The 20061-nt window shown below is 43.0% G+C and overlaps 1 protein-coding gene across 2 annotated transcripts in view; it reads right to left on the reverse strand.

Moving 5' to 3' along the window:
- Positions 1 to 20061, reverse strand: part of KREMEN1 (kringle containing transmembrane protein 1) — a 67696-nt gene that overhangs the window by 5554 nt on the left and 42081 nt on the right. Inside the window, exons 5-8 of one of the 2 annotated variants that reach the window (XM_074321735.2) lie at positions 13543 to 13696; positions 2490 to 2822; positions 1438 to 1599; positions 217 to 301 (exon numbers count right to left, since the gene is read on the reverse strand). In XM_074321735.2, coding sequence (XP_074177836.2) covers positions 217 to 301; positions 1438 to 1599; positions 2490 to 2822; positions 13543 to 13696 — 734 coding nt within the window. The remainder of the gene's footprint in view (positions 1 to 216; positions 302 to 1437; positions 1600 to 2489; positions 2823 to 13542; positions 13697 to 20061) is intronic. The other variant, XM_019743130.3, reaches the window with a different exon arrangement.

A 20061-nucleotide genomic window follows, 5' to 3' on the forward strand; every position in this document is an offset into this window, starting at 1 on the left:
GGGCAACACAATCCCTCAAACCTTGGTGAGCTTTGTCCAGTTGTACATTTCACTCTACAGAGCAAGAGGAATGTCTACTGTCTTACGTTCCCGAGGACTGAGGGCTTTAGAATCATGTTCCGACATTACAATTGTATCCAGACTAATGACGCATAGTGGTAGCAAAGGAGTTCTGAGCCCTCCCCTCCTGGAATGGGGTAGCGCTCTTGTACTCACTTGAATGTAACGTGCAAAAGGATCTTTGCTACAATGGCAGTGACGGTGAGGATGAGGAGAGTTGCGAGGCCATACACTGTCCATCCTGCAAGTGCAAAAGACAGGGTTTATCAGACTTGTTGGAGCTCAGTTTTCAAAAGAAGGTCTGTTGGTGGCCCCAAGTGAACACTGGCAGCTTAGAGATGTGGGTCTGGCTGAGGAGTTCCTGGCAGATGGCAGCAGCCACCAAATACAGCTGAGAGACAAGCTGGCATGGAGCCTGGGCCTTCTGAGTGCCTCACCTGGCTCACCTCTTGGAGAGAGGCAGGTGGTGTGGTCCAAAGTGCACTGGACTCAGAGTTGAAAGGGGGGTGCACATTCTGTCTCTACCACCGGATCCACTGTACAATCACAGGTGAGTTACATACTCTTTGGGCCTCAGTTTCCTCATCTGGTGAATGCGATATGTGACCTATAAAATCCTATTGGGACACACAAACAAATGACGCAGAGCAAGCACTGGAGGGGCTCTCGCCCCGAAAGGGACCTGGTGAGCAGTCTGAAAATCTCTAGGCTAGGTAATTGCGATTGGCGCTCTGCAGCTCTGTTAGCTCATAACTTCCTTGGCAGAAAAGAGAGAAGGGAAGTCTGTACCCAACCAAGTTAGCCAGCTCCAGCCCTAAGACCATCAGCCACTCTCTATTCCTCTCCTGCATGACTTTTCTTTTTAGCTCTTATCACCATCTGACTTTATTTTGCTTTTTGTCTCTTTCCTCCCACTTAGGAGCCAAAGGTGGGCAGATTTTGTTTGGTTCACTGTATAGTCCAGTGCCTACAACAGCTCCTGGCACCATTAAAGCACTTACATGTCTTTCAAATGAATGAATGAATGAATGAAAGAATGGAGCTCTTGCAATTGCCAATGAATTTAGGGAGCTATAGCTTTGGGGCTCTACAAAGATATTCTCAATGTGAGAAAACCCTGGGTTAGCTGATTAATCCATCACAATGGACAAAAGGCACACATGTTAGATCTATGGAGGTGAGCACTTTTTCTTAAGGACTAAGGAATCAAGCTAATGAGAACATGTTTTTCAAAGGCCAAGACAAACAGAATCAGAGTCAGATCCCCAACCTGCCTTGGAATGAGAAACTCCCAAGGGTGCTGGTGTATGTAGCAGCCAAGAACATTGCCTTCAAGCTCTGTGGCTCCCACCCCCTTTGATGGTGTCTGGGAACCACTACCTGGGACGGTCTGGGGTGGATGACTGGGGCTGGTGGTGATGACGTAGAGGACTTTGGAGGACCGGGCAGCGCTGACGCTGAGGTTGGCCTGCTCCGTGATCACCTCAGCCAATGTCTGGTTGGCAGTGGGCCTCTCCTGTGGTGGTTCTTCCTTGACAGCTGTAAGAGCAAACGGAATTAACTGGGGAAAAGCTCATCAAGACAATGAACAGTTATGGAGGAGGAGGCACTGGTTATGTAGAAAGGCTATTTTCTCTGATTCGATTCGGGGTGCGATTCTCTCCACTGGCCCCACTGGCCCCAAGCAGAACCTGTCATGCCGTGACCCTGAAGGAGGCAGAAAGGATGAGCTGTCAACGTCTAATCATTTGGTCCTTTCAGACACCTGCGCATGCTTTATCGTTTTCCAACCCTCGTGCCTTTGCATCTACAGCTCCTTCTGCCCAGAAGGCCTTCTTCCTTCCTATCTGTTGACCCAAATCCTACCTGTTCTTCAAGACTACCCCACCTGCAGGGAGGCCTCCTCCCTCTGACTTCCTGTAACACACTGATGTAACTTTTCTTGAGGCCCTCAACATCCTGGACGAAGCCTGGGTCTTAGACCCCCTGTGCTTCTCATGTGCTGGCAAAGAGCTGTGCCTGGAACACATGTGTCCACATTAGCGGGGCAGAGAGTGGGGTTCCACCTTAGGAAGATTTGAAGAAAGACGGAAAACCAGTCTTTTGGGTTTGTCTGGGATCCTGAGAGGCAGGAGGATGGACCAAATGACCTCTTTAGAGCCTTCTAATTCTACCAATCTCAGCTCTTTCTTTTAATTGTTCTTTAACCCTCCCATGAAAACTGTCATTAGAACTATTAACAGCAAAATCGACAGGTTTTACCTCTCTTCTGTATCGTGAAACATAGACAAGTTATGAAATGGTTGGTAGGGAAATCCGCAAGTTGAGTGAGTAGCTCCTGACTCACGGACCTCCCAGCAAGAACGGCCCAAAGTCCGTAGGTCACAGGGGTGGGCAAGGGGCGCCTGAGGCATATGGGGAAGTCTTACCTTGGTATAAGACAGCAAATCCCTGGGCCTGGTTAATGCGATCAGAGAAGAAATACAGAATGACAAAATCCAGAGAGACGTTAAAGGACAAAGGTGGGTGGTTCCTTCCATTGAAGCGGACCAGGACGTGGTGGGTATAGCCATCCAGCAGCTCTACCATGTCTGCGGAATCCCTGATGTCAAATAAGGTGAAATTGAAGTGGATGTGGGAGGCTCCCGGAACCCGAATGGTCCAATAGCAGACCCTCCCTGTGGCGTAGGTGTCAGGAAAGTCAGGGGAATAGACCACAGCAGTCATGGCCGAATAATTCCCACCGCAGGCGCCAATGAGAGCTGTGGAAGACAAAAGGGTACCGGCCTCAGCCTGGGGCTCAGCCACATGGCTCGCTTTCCAATCTGTTGCAAACAAAACTCTTCGGAACTAACGTGATCCAGTTTGGGATATTGTTTTTTGTCTATAAAACCAGACTGTCTTATGTTTCAGGATCAAATCACAAAATGAATCACTTAAACCCTGAACAAATGACTGTGGAGGCTTTTTTTTTTTTTTTCCTCCCCCCAGGAGACCTTAGAATTAGCACACAGCACAGTGGTGCGGTCTAGGTGGGGGCCAGGCTGGAGTCAGACAGTCTGCGTTGGGGACCAGCTGGGCCATGTGATTCTTCGCTTCCAGGCTTCTTGCTTCTCTCAGTTTTGAGGATGGAGAGACTACCACCTGCTCCTGTATCACATGAATGTATGATAGACAGATGAGATAACGCACATGAAAACACTGGGACCTCTTTGCAGGGAAGGCACTTGAGGAGGCGAAGTCATACAGAGAAGGGCATCCCTGATACCTCAGAGGTGCAACGCTTGCAGGAGGGCCCACACTTATTTTTCAAGTGGGAAACTCGCACAGAAATGATTTTCTCCATGGAGGAGATTCACTCGATGCTGATTACTCTGTGTGAGCACATTTGATTCCTCTGGACTCCCGTTTCTGCTGCGCAGGTTCTAGGAAGGCGATACAACTACTTCCCCGTATCTTACGTGTTGAGGTATAAACAAAGTCCTGGAAATGAAAGTCTTTCAGAGGGAGTGTAGGGCTGGGATTTAAAAAGTAGGCTTTGGGGGAGTTCCGCTTTTCTTCAGGATGTAGAAAGCAGTAAGAAAATGCTGCTTCCATCCGAACGAGAAAAAGCTCAAACCTTTTCTTCAACCCATCAGAAAGCTGAGGTCTGAAGATAAACAAAGGGAATTTAATTCTAAACAGTAAGAAGCCCCTCTGCGGAGAGTCAGGCCACACAAAAGTGTTTCATCTTTGATAGCGCACGAGAGGAAGAGGTGGTTGCCATAAAAGCAAGTAAGAAGAAAGCAGCTGAAATTTTAACAAGTTCCCAAAGGCTGAGTGTGGATTAGCGTCTCCGTCCAGGATAACCAGGAACCCAGACACAACAGGAGTCAGCACTCACTTTCAAGCAATTCTGCGCGGGCCTCCCTCCACCCAGTGCCCACTGGGGTAGGCAGCAGACCAAAGAGTCCCCTTGGTGGCACACTTGTGAAGGTGTGATCGGCTGCTGCTAGGGGACAGGCATGAAATCCTGCTGCTTCCTGAACACTCCTCTCAAAGGAAGCAAAGCCTTAAGTTTGTGGGAGAGGGGCAGCAAACCCTCTTGCTCCCACAGTCAGAGTAGAAGCAAAACCTGTTTGCCCCTGGGGAGAAGGAATAGGAAACTCTCCTTCCTGCCAAAGTAAACAGACAAAGACCTACTGCTTTCTAGGGGAAGAGCAGAGGCAAAAGCCATCAGCCCCTGGCTGCCCAGAGCCTCAGAGCCCCTGCATGAATGCAAAGCAGGGGCAGGAAACTCTTTCCTTCCGAGAGCCACCACAGATGCAGGCGATGTTTGGCTGCCGGGGAGTGGGGTGCGTGTGCAGGGATGCTGAAAAGGTCCCGCCCTGGAGGGCCAGTAACAGATTCGCTCTGTGGCATAGGCATCTACAAACTGCTCAAAGCTCAAGGTGGAACAGGAACACTGGAAAATGCCCGCTGGCATCCGAGGCTCCACACTAAGCACAAGGTAACAGCCGCTCATCACGGAAGGAATCTGAAGCCTGCCGTGCAATGCGGGTAATGACAGAAAGAAGAAACCCCAAACCCAGCTCACCACTGATAGGAAAGCTCCAGCCCCCCACTAAGCAGGGCTGCCCATTTCCAAGTGTAAGTTCTTTGCCTCTACTGTTTTTGTACATGTCATGATGGCGGTCACTAAAATATTACAACACACACATAAAAGCAAGAAAGTAAGGCAGAAAGAAAGAAAAAGAAAAAAAGACTCATTGTCAAGAGATAAAATATCTGGTAAATACTGGGGGTGCCAAAAAAATGTATACAAGTGGACACTTTGGTCAACGTTGCTCAAGCAGTAGTTCGCGTAATCAGAAGTGTCTGGACGCTGATCGTAACCACTTTGAGCACCTCTTGTAATTGCAGAAGTCAAACGTGACTTGTATTCATCTTTTGTTATTGGTATATATTGAGTATTACAATTTTAACACAGTTTTCCTTTCTTAAAACGTGTATACTTTTTTTTGGCACCGTGTGTGTGTGTGTGTGTGTGTGTGTGTGTGTGTGTGTGTATCTCAAATCATGTGGAACTTGAAATGAATACAATGTTATATGTCAATTATATCTCAATTTTAAAAGAGAGATAGGGGCAGCCGGATGGCTCAGTTGGTTAGAACGCATGAGCTCTGAACAACAGTGTTGCCGGTTCGATTCCCACATGGGTCAGTGAGCGGCGTCCTCCATTGAAAACAACAAGCTGCCACTGAGCTTCCAGAGGGGCCGGATGGCTCAGTTGGTTGGAGCTCAAGCTCTTGGCAACAAGGTTGTCAGTTTGATTCCCGCACAGGATGGTGGGCTGCGCCCCCTGCAACTAAAGATTGAGGATGGCAACTAGACTTGGAGCTGAGCTGCGCCCTCCACAGCTAGACTGAAGGACAATGACTTGGAGCTGATGGGCCCTGGAGAAGCACACTGTTCCCCAAAATTCCCCAATAAAAAAAAAAATTTTTAAAAAAGGACAGATAAAACAGTCCACAGAACCAGACCCAATAATGACCCAGATGTTAGAACTACCAGAGAGACTACATAATTAATACAGGGATACTTAGTGGAAAAGATGAACAGCATACTTGAACAGACTGGAAATTTCAGCAGTGATATGGAAACTATATTAAAAAAGCCAAATACAAATGCTAGAAATAAAACAATGAGATGAATAACTCCTTTGATGGTCCTATAAACAGACTGCACAAAGCTGAGGAAATAATCAAAACATTTAGAGATAGGTCAATAGAAATTATCCAAAATGAAACACAGAGAAAAAAGAAGTGAGAAAAAGAAAACAGCATCCAACAGCTGTGGGACAATATCACACGCTCTAACAATATGTAATTGGAGTTCCAGAAACAGAAGAAAACAAGAACAAGGCAGAAGAAATATTTGAAGAGAAAATGACTAAGAATGTTCCAAAGTCAATGAAAAGTAATCTAAGAAACTCAGCAAGCTCCAAGGAAATAAATTAAAAAACAAAAATAAAAAAACAACAAAGAAAACACACCTAGACACATCACATAGTTAAATGATGAAAACCAAAAGCAAAGATAAAATCCTGAAAGCAGGCAGGGAAAAGATGATAGACAGGGAAACAAAGATAGAGCAGACATCTCTAGAAACGATACAAGCCACAAGACAGAGGAGCAATAGTTTTGAAGTCCTGAAAGAAAGAAACTGTCAGCATAGACTTCAATATCCAGCAAAAATATTTTTTCGAAAATGAAGGTGAATTAAAGCTTTCTCAAACAAAAGCTGAGAGAAGCTACTGACAGCAGACCTGCCTTAGAGAAAATGCTAAAGGAACTTCTTTAGGCCAAAATGATATGATACCAGATGGCAAATAAGAACATGAACAGATGTTCAACACCATGAGTAATTGTGGAAATGCAAATTAAAACCACAATGAGTTACCACTACACACCTGCCAGAATGGCTGACATTAAAAAAACAGACAACACAAAAATGCAGGCAAGAATGTGGAGCAACTGGAAGTCTCATATATTGTGGGTCAGAATGCAAAATGGTATAGCCACTTTGGAAAACAGTTGGCAGTGTGTTATAATGCTAAATACGCACTTAGCATGTGACCCAGGAAATCCTGGACTCCTCAGTTTCATTTCTCCCAAGAGAAATGAAAATATATGCTCACACGAAAACCTGTACATTATGTTTTTAGCAGCTTTATCACACCTTTATCATAGATGGACTAATGTTTATCAGCTGTAAATGGATGAACAAATTGACACATTTGTGCAAAGGCATGCTTCTTGGCAAATAAAAGGAACTACTGAAACAACATAGATGAATCTCAAAAGCATTATTCTATGTGAAAAAATATGGTTAAATATTGGATGATTCCATCGATGTGACATTCTCAAAAGACAGAACTGTACAGATAGAACACGAATCAGTGGTTGCTGAGTGCTGGGAGTGGAGAAGACTGACCACCAAGGGGCACGGGAACTTTTGAAGTGATAAAAATGTTCTATATTTTGATTACGTATATATTTGTTAAATCTTATCGAACTGTATAAACTAAAAAGGTGATTTTTACTGTGTATAAATTATACCTCAATAAACCTAAAAAAAAAAACCCAAAAATTCCTGGGTTCTCATCCTGACTTTACCATGTACTATGAATTTGAGCCAGATACTTCGGAATACCTCAGTTTTCTTATCTACAAAATGAAAACAGTAATAGTTTCTCCCTCAGGGAGTTATAAGAATTAAAATGAGTTGATACGTGGAGAGTATTTAGGTATAGGATCTGGTATGGAGTACAAGCTCAGTAAGTGTTAGCTTCTCTATTCTTCTTCTTATAAAGTATTCAGCTGAAACTGATATTTCAACAGCAAAGGCAGACCTTAAACTTGGAACTTTCAATCCCCAGATGTGTGCCACGCTGACAGCACGCCTAATTCAGCCATTTTGAGAACAGACACGACATCTATGATGGATTATTAAAATTCAGTGATATAGCAGGAAACTTGAAACTTAGGAATATATTCAAGATCTTATTTGTTGGATGGGAGATAGCCTGACACGTACCATCTGGGAAGTGTCTCTCAATAAATGCATGTCATTGTTTAAATGGAAGCATTTTTTTCCCCTCAGTGGTAAAATAATGTTGCATCTCACAATTGATGGCATTTTGGAGCCTATGAAATAAAATTACTAGTGCAGTCTCAGGTGTCTGATCCTACCTATCCTTGGGCCCTCAATCCTTTTCATCATCAATCTCTGATTGATGATGAAATGGATCCCGCCCGTTCCATGAGGGCGGGATCACTGTCTGTGGGACTTTGGGCAAGTTACTGAACTTTCATGAGCCTCAATTCTCTTATTTGGCAAATAAAGATAATAGTACCTGCTTACCAGTACTGAGAATTACGGGAAAGAATGCATGGAAAGTGAATAGCATACTGCCCTACAAATATAAGTGCTCAACTAATGTTAAAAGTAAGGCCCCACCCTTATGAGTCACTTATCTCTTCAGGGCCTAGAAGCTGAGGGAGGCCCACGAGGCTGGCGGGCTTGGTCAGTCCCTGTACCCCAGTGCTGGCTCCAGCCGACCTGATCTTCCATTGGGTTCTGTTAACTCAGTCAATTAAATTCTGGGGGCAGCAGAGGTTCTGAAGCCTCCACAGCGCTGCATTTACACACAGTCCACAGCCTACTGTGGCGGCCTCCCTAAGTTCATGAGAGCTTGCTGGAAAATCAAGCACAGAGCCTATGACAAATGGCTTGATGTGGCAATGACGACCGAGCAGACAGCTTCCACCAGCTGCCTCCACAGTCTCTCTCCTGAGGTGCAAATGCACCGTAGGTGCCTCTGGAACACTCTTCTGTAATGAGCAGATAACAGGAGGATCTCATTGACGTTCTGAGACCCAGGTTCACTCCACACCAGATGTTCTGGGACACAGAGACTGTAACCTGGTCCCGTTCCCACCATTTAACTTCTCCAACCTCCTCTCAAATTATGGGACAGTCTGTAGGCACCATCTCCAAAATGCTCAGCCTTATTCAGTCTTGATGGGTCATAAGGCTTTCCATGAGGCAGTACTCAGCTATTTAAACTATTTCACTGTCTAATAGATGAAACTTTAGGGATTAGTCCTATAGTGTTGCATGTTGTACCTTTCTTTGCAGAGCTTGGGGCATGAGCTATTGTTGGGGCCCCTGCCAGGCAACATACATCAGGGTCTCTGAAGACGCGAAGGAGCAGGCAGCCTCTCAGAGCGCCAGGCTTCTTAGTCCTTGAGTGAATGGAAGCCACAGAGGGCAGACTTTGGAGAGCTGCAGAAGAGGCCAGTTTGATAATAATCAGAACTGCAGGGGCGGACGGGTGGCTCAGTTGGTTAGACCGCGAGCTCTGGGCAACGGGGCTGCCGGTTTGATTTCCACATGGGCCAGCGAGCTGCACCCTCCGCAACTAGAATGAAGTCAATCAGCTGCCGCTGAGCTCCTGGGTGGCCAGATGGCTCAGTTGGTTGGAGCGTGGGCTCTCAACCACAAGGTTGCTGGTTCGACTCCTCGACTCCCGCAAGGGATGGTGGGCTGTGCCCCCTGCAACTAAGATTGAACACGGCACATTGAACTGAGCTGCCACTGAGCTCCCAGATGGCTCAGTTGATTGGAGCGCGTCCTCTCAACCACAAGGTTGCCAGTTCGACTCCTGCAAGGGATGGTGAGCTGCGCCCCCTGCAACTAGCAACGGCAACTGGACCTGGAGCTGAGTTGCGCCCTCCACAACTAAGACTGAAAGGACAACAACTTGACTTGGAAAAAAGTCCTGGAATTACACACTGTTCCCCAATAAAGTCCTGTTCCCCTTCCCCAATAAGATCTTTTTAAAAAACCAAAAAACAGAACTGCACAAACTTTGTTCATGTACTTTTAAAGCATTAAAGTGGATCTGTTGTTATGATCTATTTTATTATTGTTAACAAAAGGGATTCTAGCTGCTGAAAATTAAAAAAAACAAAAAACTAAAAAATTAGCAAATCTGGGTTTCAATCCTGGCTCTGGCACTTATTACCTTGGACAAATTATTCTATCTTTTGATGCAATTTTCTTACCAACAGGGCTGTCGCAAGGATTAACTAACAAAATGAAAAAAGCACCCAGCATCAAATCTTGCACACAGCAAGCATTCAATAACCAACAATTATTTTCATTGTAATGAAATCATTTTAGTGCACCTTGGTGTGAGACCCAGTACCATCTCCTAGGTATATTTCCAGTATCAAAGATGACTTGATACATGACCAAATTTAAACCAAATTATTTCTGTTTGATACCTCCAGTAGGGGCACTGTACTAAATAAAACATAATTTTATCTGCCACACAGCAGATACCCAATAAAAATGTGCTAAATTGAATGAACGGTTATCCTATAAAAACTATACTTTTTTTTGTTATAAAATTCACCATTTTAACCATTTTAAAGTGTACAATTCAGTGGTATTATTTACAATGTTGTATAACCACCACCACTGTCTAATTCCAGATTTTTTCATCCCAGAAAGAAAACCTATATCCATTAAGCAGTCACTTCCAATTCCTCCCTTCTTCCCCAGCCCTTGACAACCATTGATCTGTTTTTTGTCTGTGTGGATTTGCCTATTCTGGACATTTCCTATAAATGGAATCGTAAAATATGTGGCCTTCTGTGTCTGGTTTCTTTCATCGAGCATAATGTTTTCAAGGTTCATCATATTGTAGCATGTGTCAGTGCTTCATTTCTTTTTGTGGCTAAAGAATACTCCCTTATATAAATCTACAGTCATACCATAGAGATATTTGCAGGTTTGGTTCCAGACCACAGCAACAAGGTGTCTATCTCAATAAAGTGAATACTGCAAAAAAGCAAGTTACACGAAGTTTTGGTTTCCCAGTACATATACAAGTTACGTTTATACTGTACTGTAGTCAATTAAGTATACAATAGCATTATGTCTAAAAAAAAATGTACACACCTTAATTAAAAAATACTTTATTGTTAAAAAAAATGGGAACCATCATCTGAGCCTTCAGCGAATCACAATCTTTTTGCTGGTAAAGGGTCTTACCTTTAATTTGTAAAAAATGCAGTGTCTGTGATGTGCAATAAAACGAGGTGTGCCTGTACCACATTTTGTTCATCCTTTCATCAGTTGATGGACATTTGGGTTGTTGCCACTTCTGGGTATTATGAATAATGATGCTATGAACTTTCATTTACAAGTTTTTGTGTAAACATATGTTTACAACTCTCTTGGGTATCTACCTAAGAGTGGAATTACTAAGTCAGAGGTAAGTCTGTTTCATGCTTTGAGAAACTGCCATACTGCTTCCCAAAGCAGGGGTGCCATTTAACATTTCCACCAGCAAGGCATGAGGGTTCCAATTTCTCCACATCCTCACCAACACTTACTTTTCATTTTTAGAAGTTAACACAATATTCTGTTTAAAGTAGAAAAACAGGTAGTGAACCCACACACCCTGTTTCTGTTTACTGGCTAGTCCCATGCACAGCTTGTTGGCAGAGTGTGAGCCCTGGCAAGTTGTTTACCCTCTCCACACCCTAGGACTCTCTTCTGTTACATTAGAGTGATGGTAATAATAACGTGCCCTCAGATAGCTGCTGGGAGGACCTAATGCGATCATTTATATAAAGCCTTAGCACATACCAGGCACTCACTGTTCATTTCCTTTCCTTTTTCACTTAAGAGTATACCAGACAATTTACAAGCTCAGAAAACATACTCTTCTGGGTCAGGGTGTCAAAGCAGAGCATTTTAAAATAATGAACTCTGGCAATGAAAGGTTAAAAAATGCACAGTGCATATTAGTTGCTAACTATTCTTCCTTAAACATTAGCCAAGGTTTAGTCTTTAGCTTTAACAGAGGTACTAAAACTGAGCATCTGTCTTAACCTAACAGGATGAACAGGAAGCCACTGGTAGCCTCCAACGGGCATATTTAACTAAAAAGACTAACAATTAACCACATGAGTTCTGCTTGCCAATCCTTCCCCTGTCCTCCCGCCAAAACAGACACACTTTAGACAACGTCTAAGTTATAACATGTGACAGGCTCTGTTGTAAACTTGGGCTGGGCTTTACAATCACCATATGTAGTGGTTGAACTGTATCCTCCAAAAAGATATGTTCAAGTCCTAATGCCCGGTATCTGTAAATGTGACCTTATCTGGAAATAGGGTCTTAAATGATGCAGTCAGGGGCCGGCCCGGTGGCTCAGGTGGTTAGAGCTCCATGCTCCTAACTCCGAAGGCTGCCGGTTCGATTCCCACATAGGCCAGTGGGCTCTCAACCACAGGTGGCCAGTTCAACTCCTCAAGTCCTGCAAGGGATGATGGGTTCTGCCCCCTGCAACTAAGATTGAACACGGCACCTTGAGCTGAGCTGCTGCTGAGCTCCCGGATGGCTCAGTTGGTTGGAATGTGTCCTCTCAACCACAAGGTTGCCGGTTCGACTCCCGCAAGGGATGGTGGGCTGTGCCTCCTGCAACTAGAAAAACGGCAACTGGACCTGGAGCTGAGCTGCGCCCTCCACAACTAAGACTGAAAGGACAACAACTTGAAGCTGAACGGCACCCTCCACAACTAAGATTGAAAGGACAACAACTTGACTTGGAAAAAAGGCCTGGAAGTACACATTGTCCCCAATAAAAGTCCTGTTCCCCTTTCCCAATAAAAAAAATCCTTAAAAAAAAAAAAAAGATGCAGTCAGGTTAAATGAGGCCGTGCCAGATTAGGGTGGCCCCTAAATCCAGTGATTAGTGTCCTCATAGGGAGACATAGAGAGACAGAGAGACACAGACATATGCAGAGGGGAGATGGCCATGTGAAGATGGAGGCAGACAGTGAAGGGACGCAGCGCAAGCCCAGGAATGCCAAGGATTGCCAGTGATGACCAGCAGTTAGGAAGAGGCAAGGAAGGATTCTTCCTTGGAAATTGTAGAGGAAAGATGGCCCTGATAACACCTCGATTTTGGACTTCAAGCCTCCCAAACTATGAGAGAACACATTTGTATTGTTTTAAGCCATCCAGTCTGTGATACTTTGTTATGGTATCCCTAGGAAACTAATATACCATATGACATTTTTGCTAAAAACTGAGCCGCTCTGCCTAGTCGAGATGTCAAGGGTATAACAAAGACATTATAGACTCTATAGTATATCTCAGTAATCTCAAGCCTTTCCTTTTGTCTGCCTCATTTGTGACTATTTCCTTCTACCATCTTAAACTCTTGTACTCTGTACCAGATATTGGTACTATGGTCTCGCAAAGTCTCACTACCACTGAGTAAACGCGGGTGGATTATGAGGGATCAGGTGGCCCAGAGGTTAGAACAAGGTGTTGGAAAGGTCAAGGCCCCGGAACCATACCCCATCAGAACACACTCTGCCTCTAGCCAGCATCTCACAAGTGCGGCAGCTCAGAGAGGAGGGGGGTCAGCGCACACTCAGTACCGGGCTTGGAAGTCAACTCGAAGCTTATGTTCTCTTCTCAGCTGCATCACAATGAGATATAAATCCCAAATGCCTAAGAAAACACTAAAAGGGCTTTGGACATTACATTAAAACAAGAGGATCTTAAAGCTGATTCTGAACAGTGACATCAAGATCTACTTCAAATTGGAAAGGTCATCTTTTTTAGTTGTCTATGTATCTCACAATAGGCCATGTCTCTTCAAAGCACGTGTCACAACAGTAATTAATCAATTGTTAAATGACTATCCTCCTTTCTAGAGGGCAGAGGCCGAGTCTTCCTGTTCAGCACTGTATCTCCAGGGTCTGGTCAGCGCCTGCCCTGCAGTAGGCGCTTAGTAAGTATTGCCCAGTAAATGGATGAATAAATGGAAGGGAGGGAGGGGGGCAGGCTTATTCCCCTGGTCCAAGGGTTCCAGTGTCTTCAGTAGTAATGAGCACAGGGCATACTCACTGTCAAAGAGGATGATCCTGCCATCACCGCCACAGGGCTGGGTGAGATCCCCGAAGCAGACGCTGTTGCACTCGGTACTGGCTGCCTCCCCGTACTTCCAGTAATCAGGATTGTTTCCACAGAAGCAAGCGTAGCCTGACTCCATCCCAGCGAACTGCCGCGACAGAGAAGGGCACTTGGTAAGCGTCAACCAAGGGGTCAAGAGATCTGAGGGAGCCTGGCAAGGTCGGCCCCCAGCAAGCAACCAGCCTCGCCTTCCCAGCCCTCCCTTCCCCTGGGACCTCGCCCTTGCCCCGCTCTCATAACACTTCATTACACACTGATCAGTAATCTATGCGCCACCATCGTGTTTCCCCTTCAGTGAGCACCTCTTTTAAATGTTTGCATTTCTACTGTATTTAAGTAAGTTTTATGGGGGGAACATCCCATAACCTTGAAACATTAGTAATAAGTGACAGCTAAACATTTTATTGAATGTTTCCTATGTGCCAAGTAGTAAGTGCCTTGTAGCTAGTCCTCCCAGCAAACTCATTATAGGCCCCATTTATATTTTTATTTTATTTTTTCTATTACTATACCTGGAAGGGAGGGATGGGGGCAGGCTATTTAAAACTATTTATCTAGTGTATAGCTCTATGAATTTTAACCCATATAAGATGTGTGCAACCATCACTACAATCAGGATACAGAACAGGTGCAGTAACCCAACAACGTTCCTCATGATACATCGCTTTATAGTTTCCCTTCCTATAACCCCTGGCAACCACCAATGAGTTTTCCATGACAATAGTTTGTCTTTTCCAAAATGTCATATGCTATAGACTGAATGTCTGTGTCCCCACACAGCTCATATGTTGAAAGCTAATTCCCAATATGGTAGGAGGGGACTGGGTCATGAGGGCGCTGCCCTCATGAACGGGATTAGTGCCTTTATACGAGACCCCAGAGCGCTCTCTTGTCCCTTCTGCCAGGTGAAGACACAATGAGAAGATGGCCATCTATGAACCAGAAAACAGGCCCTCTCATCAAATCTGCCAATGCCTGATCTTGAACTCCTCAGCCTCCAGAACTATGAGAAATGAATGTCTCTTGTTTAAACCATCTAGTCTCTGGTAACTTTGTTATAGAGCCCAAATGGACGAAGACATCATATAAATGGAATCATGTAGTATGCAACCTTTGGAGACTGGCTTCTTTCACTCAGCATAATGTCTGAGGTTCATTCAAATCAGTGCATGTATCAATACTTCACTTCTTTTTATTGCTGAGTAGTAGTAGTCCCCTGTATGGATGTACCGCCACTTGTTAATCCATTGAGTGGTTTCTAGTTTTTTATGATTATGAATAGAGCTGCTATACACATTTGTGTAGACTTTTGTGAGACTATAACTTTACATTTCTCTAGGATAAATATCTAGAAATGGGATTGCTGGGTTATATAGTAAGTGTGTGTTTAACTTTATAAAAAACTGCCAAACTGTTTTTCTGAGTGACAATACGACTTTATATTCACAAAAACAGTGTATGAGAGTCCCAGTTGCATCATATCCTTGTCAGCAGTTATTTTCAGTGTATTTTATTGTAGTCATTCTAATAGGTGTGTAGTGGTTTCTCATTGTGGGTTTAAGTTGCATTATCCTAATGGCTAATGATGTTGACTATCTTATCGTGTGTCATCTATATATCCTCTTTGGGATAGTATCTGTTCAAATCTTTTGCCCAGTTTTAAATTGAGTTGTCTTAATGAGTTGTAAGAGTGCTTTATGTATTCATAGACAAGTCCTTTGCCAGATATGTTTGGCAACTACTTTCTCCCAGTACGTGGCCTGCCTTTTCATTTTCTTAACTGTTTTTTAAAGATAAAGTTTTTAATTAACGATAAGTCTGAGTTACCAACTTTTTCTTTTACGGTTCATGCTTTTTTCTGTCCTGTTTAAGAAATCTTTGTTTAACCAAATGTCGTAAGATTTTCTGTACTTTTTTCCTAGAAGTTTAATTGTTTTAATTTTCTATTGAGACATAATTCGTATAACATAAAATTAACCATTTTAAAGTGTCCCTTTCAGTGGTTATTAGTATATTGACCATGTTGTTCAACCATCACCATTACCTAATTCCAGAATACTTCCACCACCCCAAAAAGACACCCTGTACCAATTAGCAGTTAGTTGCAATTCCTCTTGCCTCCCACCCTCTGGCAACCACTAACCTACTTTCTGTCTCTATGGATTTGAATATTCTTGACACTTCATATAAATAGATCATAAAATATGTGGCCCAATGTGTCTGGTTTCTTTCATTTGGCCTAATGTTTTCAAGGTTTGTCCTTGTAGCATGCACCAGCCCAGGCATACCTCGCTCTATTGTGCTTCACTTCACTGCGTTTAATACTGCATTTCTCACACAGTGAAGGTTTGTGGCACCCCAGCATCAAGCACGTCTGTTGGCACCATTTTACCAACAGCATTTACTCACCTCATGTCTCTGTATCACATTTTGGTAATTCTCACAATATTTCAAATGTTTCATTATTATTTATTTGTTATGGTGATCTGTGATCAGTGATCTTTTATGTTACTATTGTCATTGTTTTTGGGGTGCCACAAACCGTGCCCATATAAGACAACGAACTTAATCAACAAATATGTGTGTTCTGTCTGTTCTGCTGACCAGCCTTGGTCCTATTTCCTGAGACACAAAACTATAGAAATTAGGCCAGTTCATAACCCTACAATAGCCTCTAAGTGTTTAAGTGGAAGGAAGAGTTACGAATCTCTCACTTGAAATCAAAAGCTAGAAAAGATTAAGCTTAGTGAGGAAGGCATGTTGAAAGCTGAGACAGGCCGAAAGCTAGGCCTGTTGTATCAGTTAGCCAAGTTGCGAATGCAAAGGAAAAGTTCTTGAAGGAAATTAAAAGTGCTACTCCAGTAAACAAACAAATGATAAGAAAGTGAAACAGCCTTATTGCTGATATGGAGAAAATTTTAGTGGTTTGGATAAAAGATCAAACCAGCCACAACATTCCCTTAAGCCAAAGCCTAATCCAGAGCAAGGCCCTAACTCTCTTTAATTCCATGAAGGCTGAGAAACGCAAAGTTTGAAGCTAGCAGAGGTTGGTTCATGAGGTTTAAAAAAAGAAGCCGTCTCCATAACAAGTGCAAGATGAAACAGCATGTACTGATGTATAAGCTGCAGCAAGTCATCCAGAAAATCTAACTAAGATAATTAATGAAGGTGGCTACACAAAACAACAGGTTTTCAATGTAGATGAAGGAGCCTTATATTGGAAGAAGATGCGATCCAGGACTTTCATAGCTAGAGAACTATCAGTGCCTGGCTTCAAAGCTTCCAAGGACAGGCTGAATCACTTGTTAGGGACTAGTGCAGCTGGTGACTTTAAGTTGAAGCCAAGCAAGGCTCATTCACCGTTCTGAAAATCACAGGGCCCTTAAGAATCATGCTAAACCTATTTTGCCTGTGCAATAGAAATGGCGCAACAAAGCCTGGATGACAGCACATCTGTTTACAACATGGGTTAATGAAGCCCACTGTTGAGACCTACTGCTTAGAAAAAGATTCCTTTCAAAATATTATTGCTCATTGACAAAGCACCTGGTCACCCAAGGGCTCTGATGGAGATGTACGACAAGATTAATGTTGTTTTTGCGCGTGCTAGCACAACATCCATTCTGCAGCCCATGGATCAAGGAGTCATTTTCACTTTGAAGTCTTATTACTTAAAAAATACATTTTGTAAGGCTGTAGCTGCCACAGATAGTCATTCCTCTGATGGATCTGAAGAAAGTAAATTAAAAACATTCTGGGAAGCATTCACCATTCTAGATGCCATTAAGAACAGTTGATTCATGGGAAGAGGTTAAAATATCAATATTAACAGGAGTTTAGAAGAAGTGGATTCCAACTCTCACGGATGACTTTAAGGGTTCAAGATTTCAGTGGAGGAAGTAACCACAGATACGGTGGGAGAGAACTAGAATTAGAAGTGGAGCCTAAAGATATGACTGAATTTGGTGCAATCTCATGATAAAACTTAAACGGATGAGGAGTTGCTTCTTATGGATGAGCGAAAAAAGTGGTTTGAGGTGCAGTCTACTCCTGGTGAAGATGCTGTGAAGACTGTTAAAATGATAAGAAAGAATTTAGAATATTACATAAACTTAGTTGATGAAGCAGCAGCAGAGTTTGAGAGGACTGCAATTTTATAAAAAGTTCTACTGTGCGTAAAATGCTATCAAACTGTATCGCACGCTACCGAGAAATAGTTTGTGAAAGGAACAGTCAATCGATGCGGCCAACTTCATTGTTGTCTTATTTTAAGAAATTGCCACAGTCACCCCAACCTTCAGCAATCACTACCCTCATTAGTCAGCAGCCATCAACATGGAGGCACGACCCTCTACCAGCAAAAAGATTATGAGTCACTGAAGGTTCAGATGATGTTTTTAGCAATAAAGGAGACTACAATATAGTGTAAACATAACATTATGCACTGGGGAACCAAAAACTTTGTGTGACTCGCTTTGTCGTGATATTTGTTTCATTGCCGTGGTCTCTAACTGAACCCGCAGTATCTCTGAGGTATTCCTGTCCATTTCTTTTTAGTGTCTGAATAATATTCCATTGTAGGTATGTATCACATTTTGTTTCATCATTTGATGGACATTTGAGTTGTCATTTTTTGGCTACTATGAATAATGCTACTATGAACATTTGTGTACATGTTTTTGTGTGAACATGTTTTTGACTCTCTCAGGTATATACCCAGAATTGGAACTGCTGGGTCATGAGGTAACTTTGTTTTCCAAAGCAGCTGCACCATTTAACATTCCCACCAACAATGTATGAGGGTTGCAATTTTTCCACATCCTAACACTTGTTTTTGTCCTTTAAAAAAACAAAACAGGGCCGGCCCGGTGGCTCAGGCGGTTAGAGCTCCATGCTCCTAACTCCGAAGGCTGCCGGTTAGATTCCCACATGGGCCAGTGGGCTCTCAATCACAAGGTTGCCAGTTCAATTCCTCGAGTCCCGCAAGGGATGGTGGGCTCTGCCCCCTGCAACTAAGATTGAACACGGCACCTTGAGCTGAGCTGCCTCCCGGGATGGCTCAGTTGTCGGTTGGAGAGCGGGCTCTCAACCACAAGGTTGCCAGTTCAATTCCTTGAGTCCCGCAAGGGATGGTGGGCAGCGCCCCCTGCAACTAAAATTGAACATGGCACTTTGAGCTGAGCTGCCTCCCAGATGGCTCAGTTGGTTGGAGCGCGTCCTCTCAACCACAAGGTTGCCGGTTCGACTCCCGCAAGGGATGGTGGGCTGTGCCCCCTGCAACTAGCAACGGCAACTGGACCTGGAGCTGAGCTGCGCCCTCCACAACTAAGACTGAAAGAACAACAACTTGAAGCTGAACAGAACCCTCCACAACTAAGATTGAAAGGACAACAATTTGACCATTGTTCCCCAATAAAGTCCTGTTCCCCTTCCCCAATAAAAAAAAAACAAAAAAAAACAAACAAAACTACAGCCATCCAAGGTTATTTATCGGGAGGTGGTATCTCATTGTAGTTTTGATTTTCATTTCCCTAAAGACTAATGATATTGAGCATCTTTTCATGTACTTATTGGCCATTTGTATATCTCCTATGGAGAAATACCTATTCAAATCCTTTACTCATTTTTAGAATCCTTTATATAGTCTAGGCATTAGATTCTTATTCAGATACATGGTTTGCAAATATTTTCTTCCATTTTGTGAGCTGTTTTTTACTTGCTTAATAGTGTCCCTGACACACGAAAATTTTAAATTTTGATGAAGTCCAATTTATCTACTTTTATTTTGATTACTTCTGTTTTGGGTATCATAACTACTGCCTCATTCAAGGTCATGCATATTTATACCTATGCTTCTTTCTAAGTTTTTTATAGTTTTAGCTATTACATTTAGATCTTTGATCCATTTTTAATTTTTATATATGATGTGAAATAGGGGTCCAAATTCATTCATTCTTTTGCATGTAGATGTCCAGTTGTTCCAGCACCATTTGTTAAAAAGACTATTCTTTCCCTCCCATGAATATAGCACCCTTGTGAAAAATCAGTCAACCTTAAAAAAATATGTATGTTAATTTCTGGACTCTAAATTCTGTTCCATTGGCCTACATGTCCATCTTTATGCCAGTACCATAGCTCTTTTTTCAGTAGTATAATTTAAAAGTTAAGTTTTGTCTATGGTATGATACAAGGATTCCTTTTATTCCCCATAAAGAGCTCCAGTTTTTCTCTAGAACTATTTGTTGAAAAACTATCCTTTCTTCCATTGAATTATCCTGGCATCTTTGTTGAAAATCAATTGTCTATTGTGTAGGTCTATTTCTAGACTCCATTCAGTTCCATTGATCTATAGCAGAGGTTGGAAAACTTTTTCTATAAAAGGTCAGGCAGTACAGTAAATGTTTTCAGCTTTGTGGACCATTCAGTTTCTTCTCAACTATTCAACTTTGCTAT

Source organism: Rhinolophus sinicus, chromosome 9, assembly GCF_057876585.1.
Source record: "Rhinolophus sinicus isolate RSI-liver-muscle chromosome 9, RSI-T2T, whole genome shotgun sequence".
Taxonomy (NCBI): Eukaryota; Metazoa; Chordata; class Mammalia; order Chiroptera; family Rhinolophidae; genus Rhinolophus; species Rhinolophus sinicus.